Here is a 15216-nt window from a genome sequence, read left to right as displayed (position 1 = left end):
ACATATGAAGCAAAACGAAAAAGATGATTTTCATATATCTGACATATCATTCGGAACTTTTTTTCTTGAAATAGAGAAGTAATTCTCATTCTTGTTGATATCTTTTGATAAGGCATTCTCAGATTTATTCTGAAACAAATAAATAAGTGAGAGAATTGAAATCCTTTCAAATGAGTAGAAGCGAGTTGAATAGTTGATTTCAGTTCATTAAACTAGAACTTATTGCTTTAAATACTTGTCTTGCTGAATGAAACAATCCTAAACTTATTTTATTTGCTTCATGTATTTGTTGCAGTAATAATTCTCAGCTTTGGCATTGCAAAATGAAAAGGCACATATTCCGTATTCTAGTTCGATTCCCTAAGCTTCTTCCCTTCGAAAATGTTAGTTATCAATTAAAAAAAGTGTTATTGTCATTCATATTTCGTTTATATATGTATCGAACTCGCCTGCACTTCCGCTGATTCAAACCTGCCGTCTACGAATCTTCCTATCACACATGATATCATCGATTGCTGTAAGAAGTTTCTTTTGTAAATGTTTTATAGTTGAAACTCGAGAAAATCGAATGAAATTGGAAAGAATTTTTATTGGAAGTTTTTTGTAATTATTTTATTGAAAATTTTTATGGAAGGGTTTTTGTTAAAAGATTCATGTAAGGGACTTTCTGTGCTTGCGAACTGAATACTAGGGTCTTCCTTAAAAAATTGTTTAGTTCTTTGATTTTTTAAAGAATTCAAGCCTTTTAGTTTTGACTGGGTAACCTGGTTATCCTGTACTTAGTCATCTTAAAAAATGCATACACTTCTCTTTGCTCTTCTGCTAATTGCCTGAAAATTATTAGATGATGAGAGTCGAAGTGAACATTAGCGCACTTTATTGATTTACTATTAGTCTTGAATTCCATAGTTAGATCTTTTAGTTTGAAAATTTGTATAGTTATCCAGTATGACAAAATTCATTTTTCGATGAGGTGACAAAACTGTTATAGGGCTATAAAGATGGACCACTTGTGATTGAACTTATTTTCACCTTAGCATTTATTTATTTCATAAGTAAAATTTAATCGTTGCAGAGGAAAGCAGTGCTGACATTCTTGAATGTTCTCACAGGTGTTGATGAAAAGAGTAGTAACACTTAGTAGTGACTTAAAAGTCTTCTGAAAATTAAAATTGAAATAGAAATTTCACTTCATGTCATATGAGGGTTTCGTGTTTATACGTACAGTTAGAGTCTCATTTGAGGAAGATTGTGCAGGACTTCGATTTTTTGGTTCCCGAATCTTTTTTTTGCTTTTTGTGCTAAGCGGTGGAGGCCGACTTCCTGGATTTCGGATCTTTACATAAGTTGCTGATGACTGGAAATTTAAGAACTAGTTAAATAGAAGAAAACTCGAGTTATCCTATTGGGACTAGCACAAGATTTTAAAACTGAGTGGATATTTGGGATTATAGTGAATTGTTTGGAAATAAACCTCTCGAGTTTTTAGAATTGTTTTAACTCAAAAATTTCGCCTTTTAACTGTTTCATTTTTAATAGGTGAAGTTCGACCAAATTCTGCTTGGAATTCTTGAAAAAAGTGGAAATTTCATTGTACCATACTTTTATTAATGGTTTCTGTGAGCTCTTGTTATGTGGCACCTCATGTGTTCCATTCTTCCACCTGCATTTTCAAATCTTCAGACGTGGTCTTACGATTTCCGAAAATTTACTATTGAGGCCGATTGATTGTTTTAGTGCATCTGTGTATTTCAAGGAGTCACATATATACGACCTTATTTCCACTGATGTTTTGTGTGTTTTCTCATTAAAAAAAAAGTGGAATCGATCTGAACATAATTCTAGACGATTTGGGTATTGCTACTAACTGTTGTTTCTGAGTTTTATTCCATACCTGCTGTGCTCATTTAAAAGGACAGACGACGTTTCAGGTTTTCCTTTGAATGAATATTTGACAACAATTTCAACCTCAGTATTCGATTCCATTGCAAGCAATTCTGCTTCATTCCGGAATCTTTCAAAAACTCGTTGCATTTCGTTATTAACTGCACTCGACCTTTGTAGAAATGAGCATGAAATGAAATATATTTACTTTTTATTCTCGTCTCCACATCAATAATTTGCGTACTTTTTGTTTACTTTCAATTTAGAATTCATTGCGTGATGAAACCACCGATAAAATGGTAATTTCTGGAGGCTCTTTGATAACGAAGCATGCCGAAAAACTTTTGGTACACAAAGAAAGTATATGCAAAATGAAAAGGAAAAAATTTTTAATATTACGGAATATAGTTAAGTTTAAACGATATGTTGGACAGAAAACGTTAAGTAAATGTCACGAATGCAGTAAAAATACCTGGTCCGAAAAAATTCGAAAGCTACAAAGAATGCAAGAAATATTCATATACTTCATGAAGTGCAATTGATTGCATACTGGTGAATGGAAATGATACAAATTCAAACAATAACATTTCCAAATCTCAACAACTATTCAATTTCTTTGGTGAACGTACTGGCTGCGCAATACGTCCACCCCAACGAAGCCGGAAATTGCCTTTCCGCCATTTGATGTTAGGATTAAACAACGCTTGACACCAGATTGGGAAAGACAGTGCTTCACGATACAACCACACAAATAAGAATTGTGCAAACGAAAATGGCAGCGGTCCATTCTGAAACATGAAAACAAATTCAGTAGACTGAGGAAGTGAAGTATCCTCTTACCGAAGATTTCGATGACCTTGTGCAAAACGAACCTGAACAAGGTGGATCAAAGTGTAATCACATGAGATCCAGTAAATGAGATGGAAAATAAAATAATAAAAGATGTAAATTGGTGAGGACGGAAGCAGAATCAAAATAGCACAACACCCCAATATGCCGGACAAAAAACAATCTTGCAAAGGTTCCAGTATTATCGTATGAGGTAGCATTGCTATACGTAATTTTATCCACCTGGAAATAAATTGCTACAGAAACGTGAAGTGTAACCAAGGAATTTTTCACTTTGAAGATCTAAATCATCCAGAGGTTTTATTAAGATTGCAAACGACTCAAGAGATTGCCTCTTATTAAGAAAACAGTTGAGAATCATTTACATTATAATTTGAATAGGTCACTTCGAGAAAATCTAGCACAAACCTGCATATACGTTCATGGAAAGTGTTTGGATCGGGTCTTGCTGTGTTTTGCATGGCAGGTAGACCAGAAATTGCTATCTTCCATCCCCTTAACACTCCAATTAGGAATTTGAAAGAAATTAATACTTCAAATTTTAGAATCAAACTTTCTAGCAAATTGACCCCATCCCAAAAAAAAATTAGGAAAAAATACATGCCTTTTAGCAAATGCAACACCAAAGAAATAATCCTCGGCAAGATAGTCACCGAAGTTTTCCATACCACCAGCATCCTCCAGAGCGCATTTTCTCATTAGTGATGACATTCCCGTAGAACAAATAAAACGTAAACAATTACCAGCTAAGTAGATACGTGCATGTTCTGTACCAAAATATACCTGAAATGTTTGGAAAATGATTACCACATCTAAGTTCTTAGATTGCCATCCCTTGCTCAAAAGAAGAATACTGTTTGTAGATAAAAAACTGATCTGTTCAGTTATCTGTTAAAGTTATTACTTGTTCAAGGTTAGCTCCGAAACCCGGTCTATCAGCGCAAAAAGGCATCTGTGTAACTAATGCAACATCACTCGTCATAGCGTTCACCATATCCATTAACGCATCCTCACGCACTAGAAAGAAAACGATGAAATTCATTCCTTAATTCCAAATGCTATCGATTCATAAATTTGTAATTCATTTCGACATTTCAAAGAATAAAAATTTAACAAGACTTACTATAAATTCCACTATCGCTAACCAAAATTAATGGATATTTTGAAGCACGATATGCAGGTATCATATTGTCAATCTTTGGATTTAATCCAATATTGCCGCCGCCTTAAAAAAAAAAAAAAAAAACCAGAATCGAAAGCTTTTTAAATGTCATGTGATTTAAGAAATCACCGTAAAAAAATATCAAGAAAAATAAAGTGATGATCTATAAACAAAGTAACAACAAAATTTCTTGCGGCAAGTGTTCATGAAACGTGTAACGTACTGTGGAAACTTCTAAGAAAAGTAAGATAAACTTAACACAAAAAAGACGTGCATCAATATATGGATATTTCATCATTAGAGCTTCAACGACTTTTTGAGAGGGATCACTCGCATCATGCAAACAAAATAGTAATTCATACTGAAAACAGAAGCAGTTCCAAGATATTTACGCCTTATATCGGAGTATAAAACCTATGTTTAAGAATATGCATCTTGGGAATGAAAGGACTTTTTGATTTAAATCCGCACGAATAATTAGCATTCTAATTAAATACGACAATATGGAAGGTTAAACTATGCCTAGATTACATAATGAAAAATAAACCGAATAGAAAGTTTTGATCACAAAAAAGAAACAGCGATATTCATCTTATTTAAACATTCTGCAACTATGAATCAAACATAAACTTGAATATATAATTTAAAGGAGTAACTTACACAATGATATTTTAACTTAAAAAAACTTTCGAGGTTAAAAAATAAATTTTCGTCAGTGCCAACTAGTGGCTTGATAATAGACACCCCAGCTGTATCGCTCCTCGTGGTTATCGGTCGATGCAAACGATACTTGCTGCAATAAAACAAACGTGGCATTCAAAAAAGAATTTCTCTTCAAAGCATTCCTTATTTTTATTAAAAAGTCATTAGCGCAGTTTACTGAAATATGTGTAAGATTTCAAAGTGGAAGTAATCCAAAATGAAGGTAGGAAATATACGCATAGGAGATTGCGATGATATGAACGATGTACAAGCCACAGAGAAATAGGGATATACTGACTGCAAATGGGAATGCGCAGCTCGAAATGAAATCGATGAGTGGAAGTGTCATCTGAGGCCATCTGAAATAAACCAAAATGCATTCCTGCGTTTTTATCATTTAGACAGAAGAAAAATTAATATTTGCTGGGATGTTAACAAACTAATGCGTAATTAGGTCACACCACTACGCTAACGTAAACAGCAAGCAGTTTTATTGCGTTCACAAAGTAAAACTATTATCACTGGATGTCCGCTAATTTATAAAGTAAATGAGTACGAGGAATTTCTGGGTAAAGTTTTCCAAAAAAATGTTTTTTTTTTTTTTTTTTTAGTTTTGTTTTCAGTTAGATCAGGAAAGCACACGACAACAGCAGGTCAAATTTGATTGATACAAAATAAGACATTATACCATCATCATTACAGTTCTCAGTAGGCGGCGAAATCTAATTTGTATCGTAAACTTCCAATCAAATTTCTTTGTAATGCTGCAGAAAGCTAATTAAACTTGCCTAATTTCCAGCGATCATAACTGACAACCTCGTATTATATGAAAGCGATTGTGCTTTTTTTCCTTCACATCACAATATAGATGAATGCACTTGTCCAGTGCTACAAGTAATCCTAATTGAACTTAACTAACACATTTGTGGCTGGTTGACTTCATTTTCAGTTGAAAATAAAAGGTCGAAAGAAAGAACTAAATGAAAAGTGTGACCGGAAAAATAATCTTATTCAATGTTCTCGGCACCAACCCAAATAAACTTAGGAGGCACAAACATTATCTGTGACTTTTTATTGAATAATTGCCACTGCAGTGAATATATGCAAAATATGCAGTAGACAATGCAACTTTGCTGTATAAAAGTACATGATTTCGCAAGGTCAACAAACATACAAAAAAAATAGCAATTCGAATATCACGAACATAATAAAAGAATACAGTACAAATCAACATAATGCACCTACCTTCATTTTCAACAAACAATTTCATTTCCAGCAAATTTGCATGTTAGAAAGTCGCGGAAGCGTATGAAAGGAAAAAGCATCGAGAATACTCCGTCATAATAGTGATCTAATCTCAACTTCAACAATGCTTAAAATGGGAGATGAAACAAAATATTTCCTTGGAACAAGACAGTGCACTACCTATTATAAGAATTTCAAAATCTTTAAGTTTCTTAAAATTTGGAGAGTTTCAGTCGTGAAGAAGATAAAGTAAAGCGATATATATATATATGCAAAACACGCGATTTAATAGGACAATAAGAAAAGTGGTGGAAAAGATGGGAGCGAGAACATTAGTCCTAAAATATAAATTTCAATTTTTGTAACTTTTGAAAAAACTTTTTTCTTGCTATTATTCTTAAAGAGTTTCCTAATTCTTTTAGTGTAAAAAACAAAAACATGTTCTCAACCACAGTTTTCTTCACATAACATAAAAGAAGGGACGATATAATTCAAAAAATGCAGTACTAGAATATGATAAAAAAATCTATGATGATTGTGTGATGATTGTTTTTTTGATCACTTAGATTTAAAGATTCTTCGATTTTGAACATTAACTTTGACTGCAGTGAGTTAATAATTCTCAGTAGTCATTTTTATTTTCAGTTAGATTATTAAAAAATTAATGCCTGCATCACCTAAGTAGGAAACTTGGACAAATTTAACATTTCTTATGAAACTGGGATATCAGCGAACCACAATGTACTTTTACTGTTTGCGCTGCAAACCTAAATAATAGCACACTTTTATTGATGCAACAAAAAACGTATCGATGGGTGACTTTTAACAAACATTAAAAAGATTCAAGCTTTAAATATGCACTTTTTAAAGGTTTCATTAGTGAAAAATGGAAATTTCACTCATTTCAAGAGAGAAGAACCTTTTAAAAGTTCACGATTTTCAAAAAAAGTATTTAAAAAAAAAATTTCTTTATGTAATTTAATCAGTATAGCAAACTGAAATAGAGAAAGACTATTGCATTTGCTTACAAGTTTCAGACTTTGTAATAGACAATGGAAAGAACAAGAAACTGTTGAATATGTATGAAGAGCATGTCAACGATACTCCCCCATTGGTCGAAATAAATTTCAACAACAGTCGAAAGAAACCTTAAATAACGATACCATCGTAACTTACACTGTAATCATCGTTTTCCATAAGAATTCTTATATGCGCCATCGTCAACTGGAAAATAGTGTCAAATTCATTTCCTTTTTTTTTCATGCTTTTTCTAGAATTATAAAAAATGTTGTTACAAGCTAAAGTCTAAAGAAAAAAGCTAATAAACATAACTGTTACTGCGATCATTATTATTGCTAAGATATAATTCTTACAGGACAATGATGATAAATTCAACTAAAATCGATAAATTATTCAATTAATAAATATTTCTAATCAGCATACATTTAGCACAATACTTCTCACATATTCGAAGTAAATATCCGTTATAAATCCAATTCATGTTCGTCTAGTAGTTTTTCTAATCGAGTCCTGATTCTATTGGAATATTTCAAATAAAAGTAAAAACGACTGTTCTGACATCTCTTTCAAAATAAAAAGCATTAAAAAGTAAACCTTTAACTGATACGCTCACAAAAAAAAAAAAAAAAAAAAAACAAAACTAATGTTAATCGAAGTATACGATCAAATTAAAGATTTCGAACTCAAATACAGGCAAAAAAAAAAACAGAAGAAAAGTTCAAACAAAAAACCCAAAACTTAAATTCTGAACAGACAAAATCATGCATAAGGTGATTCTGCATAGAGCCACATGTACCAGAAAATTTCAAAATATTACGTTAAAATACGTAGTAATCTGCTCCGCTTCATTCGACGGTTCCAGCTGTACAACTAATTCACGGATCTTTCCAATAAGTTGATTCAGTGCATCAACTGTAATCTATAATAAATAAAGTCAAACACGTCACTGTCACAACGATGTTATTTGCAACCCAATTTATGATTCCCGAACAAACTACAATTCTATTTCCTTATTCATAACTGTAAATATCACTCTTATAAAAGATATAAAATGTATAAAGTCAATTCTTGAAAGGACTTTACAAAATCAGATTTAAATATTTTCATATTCCTCAAATTTGGTCTTGCGAGGTTATTAAATAGCCTAACTGCATACTAGCTTATTAAGGCTAACCTCATTACATCCAGCTTCATAGAAATAAAGGTAATGATTGAAAACAGTTATGTAAAGTTGTACTTGGACAACTGGATCCATACACTGAGATATGACACGCAAAGCTTTTTTTAAGCAATTCATGACCTATAAAAGACGTACTGCTTTTTGAATTAGAAAAAAAAACACTTGATTTTATTCGAATTTTTCCTATAAATTTATTTGAACTGCACAACTTTCCAACCATACATTTCTATATTTTCAAAACAAAAGATGATCAAATTAAAATACCTGCACGGAATCTTTCATTGGATGATCCCTGTCTGCTGTATGACCATTCCAAAACAAATGTGCCTCAACGAAACAATATGTTTCATTATGTTTCTTTTGATAATGAGTGTTATTTTCATATCGTTTCATTTTGATCTTATAAGGTTCTTAAATCGTCTAACTGCAATTACAGCTCACTGGACTTTATGTTTTTGGATGGAAAAATGCCTATGGATTCTCATGGTACTCCTCACGGCATTATATATTCATCCCAGTTTTACTAAATAAAATTCTATAAACTTACTACTAAGCAAACTGCTATACACTGATCAGCTTTTTTGAAAAGCTTAGCAGAAGCATGGGCGCATTGAGTACGCAGTGGTTCGTGATTTTCTTCCGTGAAGCATTTTACTCGCTCAAGAGTACCTGCAGTTTGATTTTAAAGTCAAATTCAAATATCAAGATCCAAACAAAAGTCATAAAGTGTAATCTACGAGTTATATATGAACAGCCTCAGCAGCCCCATTCATAATTATCTCTCAGAATCTAAATGTAATATCTGAACTAATATTAAAACTAAAGTTCAATTTTCAAAATTTCGATCTGAAGAAAAACTCTGTACATAATGCAAGCACATACCTATAAGTAATGATATTGCAGCAAGTTGTGCTCGACTATCGGCAACTTCCTCCTCATAAATGGAAAAAGCCTGTAAAGAAATATTCCCAAACAATATAACAACTTTCATCATTTACATCTGCATACTATAGCTTCAAAAAATTTGACAAATAAAAACCTTGGAAAAAAATTCATATGCAACAGTTACGCTGTTGTCAAATTGGATTTGATCAGCTATTAACACTCCCTGTAAAAAAAAAAAAAAGTTTAAATAAGCAAGAATGTTACTTGCTATTAATGAATTATTCATTTCACAATTTTTCCCCTCTATTCAACAAGACATTTCCTCCGAGAATCTTTATGTTAACATTAATGTGGTTATAAATTCAATAAGTAAATTGTATACAAGGGAATGATACATTACATTGCAAAATTAATATGAAAACCACAGCTATTATAAAATATGGACCTGCAGATACAAGCGTATTGGTAGTTGTGACAGTTCTGCAGTTGAAACCAAAGCATCTACTGTGTGCATACAAAATACAAACATTTTTTGTAGCTTTGCGTCACGTTTTTGCTAGAATTAGAGATCAATAGAAGGCATTAGATGCTAAAAATTTATTAGGTGTTAAGGCATTAGATGCTGAAAAAAAAAGTAAAATGAAAAGATTAGCTAAATCCCGATTCAATCCACATACAAAACCCATGCTTCTTCCCTGCTCACTTTCTATTTTCTTATGAAAAATGGTAGTTGGTATGATATCATAATTCAACCATAATGTCTAGAAAATGTTAGCTGAAAACAACAAACATCATCGGTTTCAGCTGCATAGCGAACAATTAACTGATATAAGGCAAAAGTAATGGAAGGTAGCGAATACTGAATGCGATAACGTCCACCAGCACCAAAACGTTTTCTCACTGCACTGATTATCTGTAAATGATGGCTCATGAAACAAGCATCAGAAGTTTGGAAATGAGATAAAAGCTGATATTATATAATAGAAAATAAAAAATCTATAACTTAAAGTCTTGTGATATTACTTAACGCATGTCGCTTGTGATATTATTCATACTATACTTCCACAAGCATTTACGTTGTGATTTATCGCTTTAGATTGTTGCTTATCGATACGATGTCTGTCTTATTTTTTTAAGTCTTTTGAAATATACCAAAAACTGTTGATCTGTTGTTGGAGCATGGATGAGATTAACAAATCGTGAAACAAGAGCTTGCTCATCAACAAAATCTTCATTCATTCTTAGATCATCGGGCTGATCTTCCTGATCCACCAGCAATGGCTCAATTAAATTTAATAGTTTTTCCACTGCCTCCATTGTAGTCAAAACCACATCCTAAAATAAGAAAAGTATACAGTGCCCTATGTTTCTACGCATCCTATTGAATTTCTGAAATCGATTTGAAAATTTTCGAATTCAATATGAGATCTCTGTGACGCGAACAAGCAAATAAACTTACATCATCCACCATTTTTTGTAAAACGTATGCTGCTGCCTGGGTTCTTCCACGATAGTCCATCAATCCTAAGACATCACCATAATGTTCTAACTGGAGTAGTTTGTCAGTGTTATTATATTGATCCACTGGGATTCGCAAAATCTTCATTATCTCGCGGCCAACAACGCTATTATACGAAGTTCTGAAAAATGGTAAAATACAAAAATAAGCGAATTTCAAAACATTCTACGAGGATAACTCATGACGAACTTGTTGACACGCAAGTTCGTAGCTAAAAGCAGGCATTTAGATATGAAAGGCTAGTCAGTGAAAAAAAATCTTAAAACATCTTGAAACAGCATCACCTTCAAGTGAACAACAAGAATAATAAAAGTTAGATTAATGTATACCTTACTATCTTAAATTTATCAAAAACGTTTGCCGTAGTGGCGAAAACCATATCTGCATAGTCAGTTCTTTCTGGATAACATTTTAAAGCAAAGTTGACGAGAGCAGTCTGAAAATTAAATATCTCCATTTATATGTCCGAACCAAGTAAATAATCTAATTTTTCAAATCCTTTGATTAAAAAAATATTAAAATATTTCCTGATTGGAAACAAAATGATAAAGAAAAACAAAAAAAAAATCTATAGATAATAAAACGCAATAAAGACCTGCAAAGAAACGACATCTTCCGGTGGCATTCCTTCTCGACTCATTATCACTGATTGTGTCTGTTTTGAAAAAATCTCAAACAGGGGCAAATCGCTAGGAATTTCAATACCTTCAGATGAAGCGTAAATAGCAAGGCGATCAATCAAAGCTATGAAGACATTCTTTATCTGCAAATGAATCACAATGTAAATTAACTTGTTAGCAGTGAGTATCTTGGATTTTGCGAATAAAGACAACTTATTAAAGAATTGAAAATTGAAACAAAAAAGATTTACTTGAACGCCTTGATCCAGTTCAGAGCAAGCATGGAGAAATTCATGCAAAGTTGCCAAGTGGTACTCATCCGGAAAAACCTGAATGACACATTCCATAAGATATTCTTGAGATATTGCATCTTTGCATGATACGGCCTGCTCCAGAATTCCTGGCAGAACAATCTGAATGATTTCAAATCAATATTAAAAATTTTAAATGGCATCATTACATTCAAAACATTTCGATATTATACGTTTAAAACCGTAAGATCCTAAAACAAACCTTGCGATAACTATTAATATTGAGATTTTCCAACTGCGAAAGCCGAACAAGATTTGTTCCTACCAAGATTCGCAATTCTCGTCGTTCACGTTCACGCTTATCCTTTTCTCGGCTTGGCCCTTGATGCTGCATTCGTACCCATAATTTATTCATTTCGGCGAAGTTCACCATAATGAAATCGATTGCATCTCGTACATCTCCATGATCATCACTAAAGCAATAACTACACTGCACTGTATATAATTTTCGGCAAATTAATGCAGTTGATAATTAAGTAAATTTAGAATAAATCAACGAAGAAAAATACCTCTTTTACATTTTCTTAAAATGTGAAAGCAGAGAACAGTGTCAAACACAGCAAGTTTAATAAATAATAAAGAAGAAACATACTTATTACTCTCTGCTATATCAGGCAATAAATTCCTGGTGCACTGCAACAAATAATTACGTAGAAAAAGACCGCGAAGTGGGTGTTGCACACCACGACACATCTCAACTAAATCCTTCAATATATCTCGAGCATTCGCTTCCCCCAGTCTTATGTACACAACACCAACAGTTACTAATAAATACCTATAAAATATTCTTTTCTGAATAATCTAATAAAGCCATTGCAATGTTGAAGATTAAAAATTCAATTCACAAAACAGTTTGCTTATTTCAATTCCGATCAAAAAAAATATTTCAAAATTTATTCTTCAAAATAAATGAAGGCTCACTGCCGAGACTTTTAGGCTACTTTTTCGATAACACCAAAACTCACTTTGTTCTAAACATACTGTTTCAATACTTCATACTCTCATAAGTTTGATGAGACAAGAATAGGACTAAGACATGAATAGTTGTAAAGAAAACCTACAGACGAGGAATAACATTGCCAGCATACTGAACAAGCTCATACAAGTCAGCAACTTTTTTTCCTTTCTCATAATCTTCAGTGAGATGGGCTTCCAAGTGCTGCAGTTCATTAGTCACATCAACATCTGAAAAGAGTCTTGCTTATAACACAGGAAAATTTACTTCAATCTTTTACAACGATTTTCGAAAACTAAAGAATAGTTCAAAATTCTAATCTAATTCGAAAATCTGATTCCTGAACGAGATATTTTATTATTCATTTTAGGAAACAAGCATTGGACATACTAGATATGCAAAGCGATAGAAGGCTAAAAATACTGCCGAAGTCATTGAAAAAAAAAATCTGCTACGAATTATGCAGTAGAAAATTTTTTGAAAAAAATTTGCGGATGATGTGCAACAGTAAGAAGACATAGATTATCAGATTTGATTTCTCTTAATAATTTATAACACCACTAGATGTTATAATTTATAACACACTAGGCGCGTTATATCAGATGTTCAGATATGTCTAAAAAGAAGTTCCAGAAAACTAGATCTGCTAACTTCGACTTGGGATATTCAAATGTTGAAATCTCACAAAGCCTGTAGTAGTACTTCGGTGTAAGTGTTCCAGTACGCAACTCCGAAAGCATTTGTGATGCATGCTTTAATGCATCCATCAAAACACCTTTATCCAAACATCGCTTCATTTCGAACGATAAGGATCGCACTGTAAGACACGTTTCTTCCAGTAACTTCTCCTGCTCCGACTTCAACATAAGGGAGTCATCGTTCTTCGTCATTGCTTCCACTTAATTTATTAATCCTCACACAGTACTGCTTTCTGCAATCCGGTAATCTAATATTGGAACCAACCAAATATGAATTCAAATCATTAGAACATGAATTTGATATTAAACTTACTGGAGATAATACAGAAAACATTAGTTTGGAAAAAATCTTGTATAATTTAATTATTTGGAATAACGAATCCCCTTATACCAACTTTATTTAATGGATTCATATTCCAAAAAATTTTAAAGTAAATAAGAATATGCCAAATTAGCTGATGGTTATTAGAATGCGTCAAGAATTATATAAATTTATTGCTGGCTCTTGGAAAAATACAAATTATTGATTTGTATATTACAACCTGCAACCTGATTCTTTCTTCACGCTAATATTCTTTACAATCTCTTTCTATAGCTTTCTTAAGCAGTTTACAAAGCACGATGAATAATATCCTTAAAACTGGGAAAGAAATTTTCAGACAAAGGGAATGTAGACAGCTATGAAACTTATAAAGCTGCAAAAGTGGTGACTAGAACTGAGAAAATTTACTATACATTTGAAACGAATATGAACTACTGACCAGCTTATGATAATACACAATGCAGTACTGGGCACCTGTACAAAACAATAAAGCGCAATCAAAAACACATTGGTTTTCTTAGCATGAGGTGTCAAAATATTACAACCTATAAAAAAACTGGATTTTTTTTCACGTCAACATTTCTTTCTTGACGTATTGAATCATTATAAATAAAAATAACATTATAAAGATAATGTTGTCTATCACAAATAAAGTAATATTTATCAAAAACTACTACAAGAAATTTGATTCATCGACATCAGAACAAGGATGAAGAATCTGAAATACTAGATTTTTTTTTTTTTTTCATATTATTTCTTGAAGTGTGCTGAAACACAGATTATTGCAAACTTTAGCTTGTTATTAATAAAACACGGATAAGTTCAAAACTCATTTGTTCACTAAATAAGACATTAAAATAACAGTTCCTTTTGAAACCTATTGATAAGTAGAATTTATAAAATCAGACAGCCTAAATCCTTTTCTGTTCTTCGCAAAAGAATTCCAGATCTACTATTCGGATCTATCCCAAAACCTTTTGCATGATTGAAGAGATGTCATGCTAATGTACAAACCTCACTGTGACGCTCAATGAATTATCATATCTTGAAAGATGAGTATTCTTTTTTTCTATCTGCAAAATAAGATAAACAGTTGGAATCCAAACCGTGCAGAATGGAATTAGCTGAACAGAAATTAATTTTCAAAATTAGGTCTTGAAAAAGCATAACAAACTTTAAAAGAAACTGAGGGCGTATTGAAAATTGCACATGTAAAGAAGTGGGAAAACCTCTTTTTTTAAAAAGGTAAAAACTCTAGAATCTCTTTGGCAGATTCAATTAGAAAAGTAACACGTTCTTCGAATTATAAATCTCTTTGACAACTTTTCCAGTGTTTTCTTCATCTAAGTTCTATTTTGCAAGCATTTTGATAGCATTTCGCAGTGTTAAAAGCAATAAATTATCATAACTGGAGGTAGTCAACGGATAGCCTATCACAGGAATACTATGCTAAACAATGTTAGACCACCATGCGCTATATGCGCTCTCGCTTTTAGGTATCCTGAATTGTGCACAGAAGTTATAAAGAGAAATCTTATAAAGCTTGAAGTTTTAACATACAACAGAATTGTTTTCTCTATTATTAACTAACTGATTCTACTTTAAAACATCGATCTATTCATAAACAGTTTCTATAACACCTTAGAAAACTAATGCAATATATGAATTAGCAGATAGGTTTAAAATATTTGGAACATTGTACAAAACCTTCCTGAAATTCTTTCAGTGAATATGTAACAATTCTAGCTTTTCTAAAAAAAAAGTCTGAGATAAAAAAGCAACAATTACATGCTTTGGTGCAAGACTCCGTTCTACTGCAAAATCCGTGGTAAACAATACAAATCTATTTCTCGCATCTTTATCA

At 32.3% G+C, this 15216-nt stretch overlaps 3 protein-coding genes across 4 annotated transcripts; all 3 read right to left on the bottom strand.

Annotated features, from left to right (window-relative positions):
* Positions 1–30: 30 nt before the first annotated feature.
* On the bottom strand, positions 31–2034 carry Bm10087 (Uncharacterized protein; the record flags this gene model as incomplete). The annotated part of the gene is made up of 6 exons (XM_043078854.1): positions 31–129; positions 450–515; positions 804–830; positions 1226–1357; positions 1603–1663; positions 1895–2034. 6 exons carry the CDS (start codon positions 2032–2034, stop codon positions 31–33), a joined length of 525 nt encoding a protein of 174 aa, XP_042934788.1.
* A 446-nt stretch (positions 2035–2480) lies between these two features.
* Positions 2481–4711, bottom strand: Bm4607 (Uncharacterized protein; the record flags this gene model as incomplete). 2 transcript variants are annotated; one of them, XM_043078852.1, is made up of 8 exons in its annotated part: positions 2481–2672; positions 2757–2955; positions 3142–3228; positions 3338–3516; positions 3638–3750; positions 3857–3958; positions 4166–4256; positions 4556–4711. In XM_043078852.1, 8 exons carry the CDS (start codon positions 4709–4711, stop codon positions 2481–2483), a joined length of 1119 nt encoding a protein of 372 aa, XP_042934786.1. The 2 variants fall into 2 exon arrangements, with proteins under 2 accessions (XP_042934786.1, XP_042934787.1); XM_043078853.1 differs by lacking the exons at positions 4166–4256; positions 4556–4711 and having other exon boundaries at positions 3857–3920.
* Positions 4712–6991: 2280 nt separating this feature from the next.
* Bma-vps-35 (Uncharacterized protein) lies at positions 6992–13222 on the bottom strand (the record flags this gene model as incomplete). Its single annotated transcript, XM_043078851.1, has 18 exons — positions 6992–7066; positions 7680–7781; positions 8037–8162; positions 8307–8369; positions 8590–8711; positions 8925–8994; positions 9082–9150; positions 9373–9483; positions 9718–9840; positions 10080–10262; positions 10387–10567; positions 10776–10882; positions 11042–11209; positions 11318–11479; positions 11580–11790; positions 11970–12152; positions 12439–12562; positions 13018–13222. 18 exons carry the CDS (start codon positions 13220–13222, stop codon positions 6992–6994), a joined length of 2385 nt encoding a protein of 794 aa, XP_042934785.1.
* Between the last annotated feature and the right edge of the window lie 1994 nt (positions 13223–15216).

Source organism: Brugia malayi (assembly GCF_000002995.4).
Source record: "Brugia malayi strain FR3 genome assembly, contig: Bm_v4_Chr2_contig_001, whole genome shotgun sequence".
Lineage (NCBI taxonomy): Eukaryota > Metazoa > Nematoda > Chromadorea > Rhabditida > Onchocercidae > Brugia > Brugia malayi.
The sequence above is the reverse complement of the archived record's forward strand: the minus strand, read 5'-3'. Positions and strand labels throughout refer to the sequence as shown.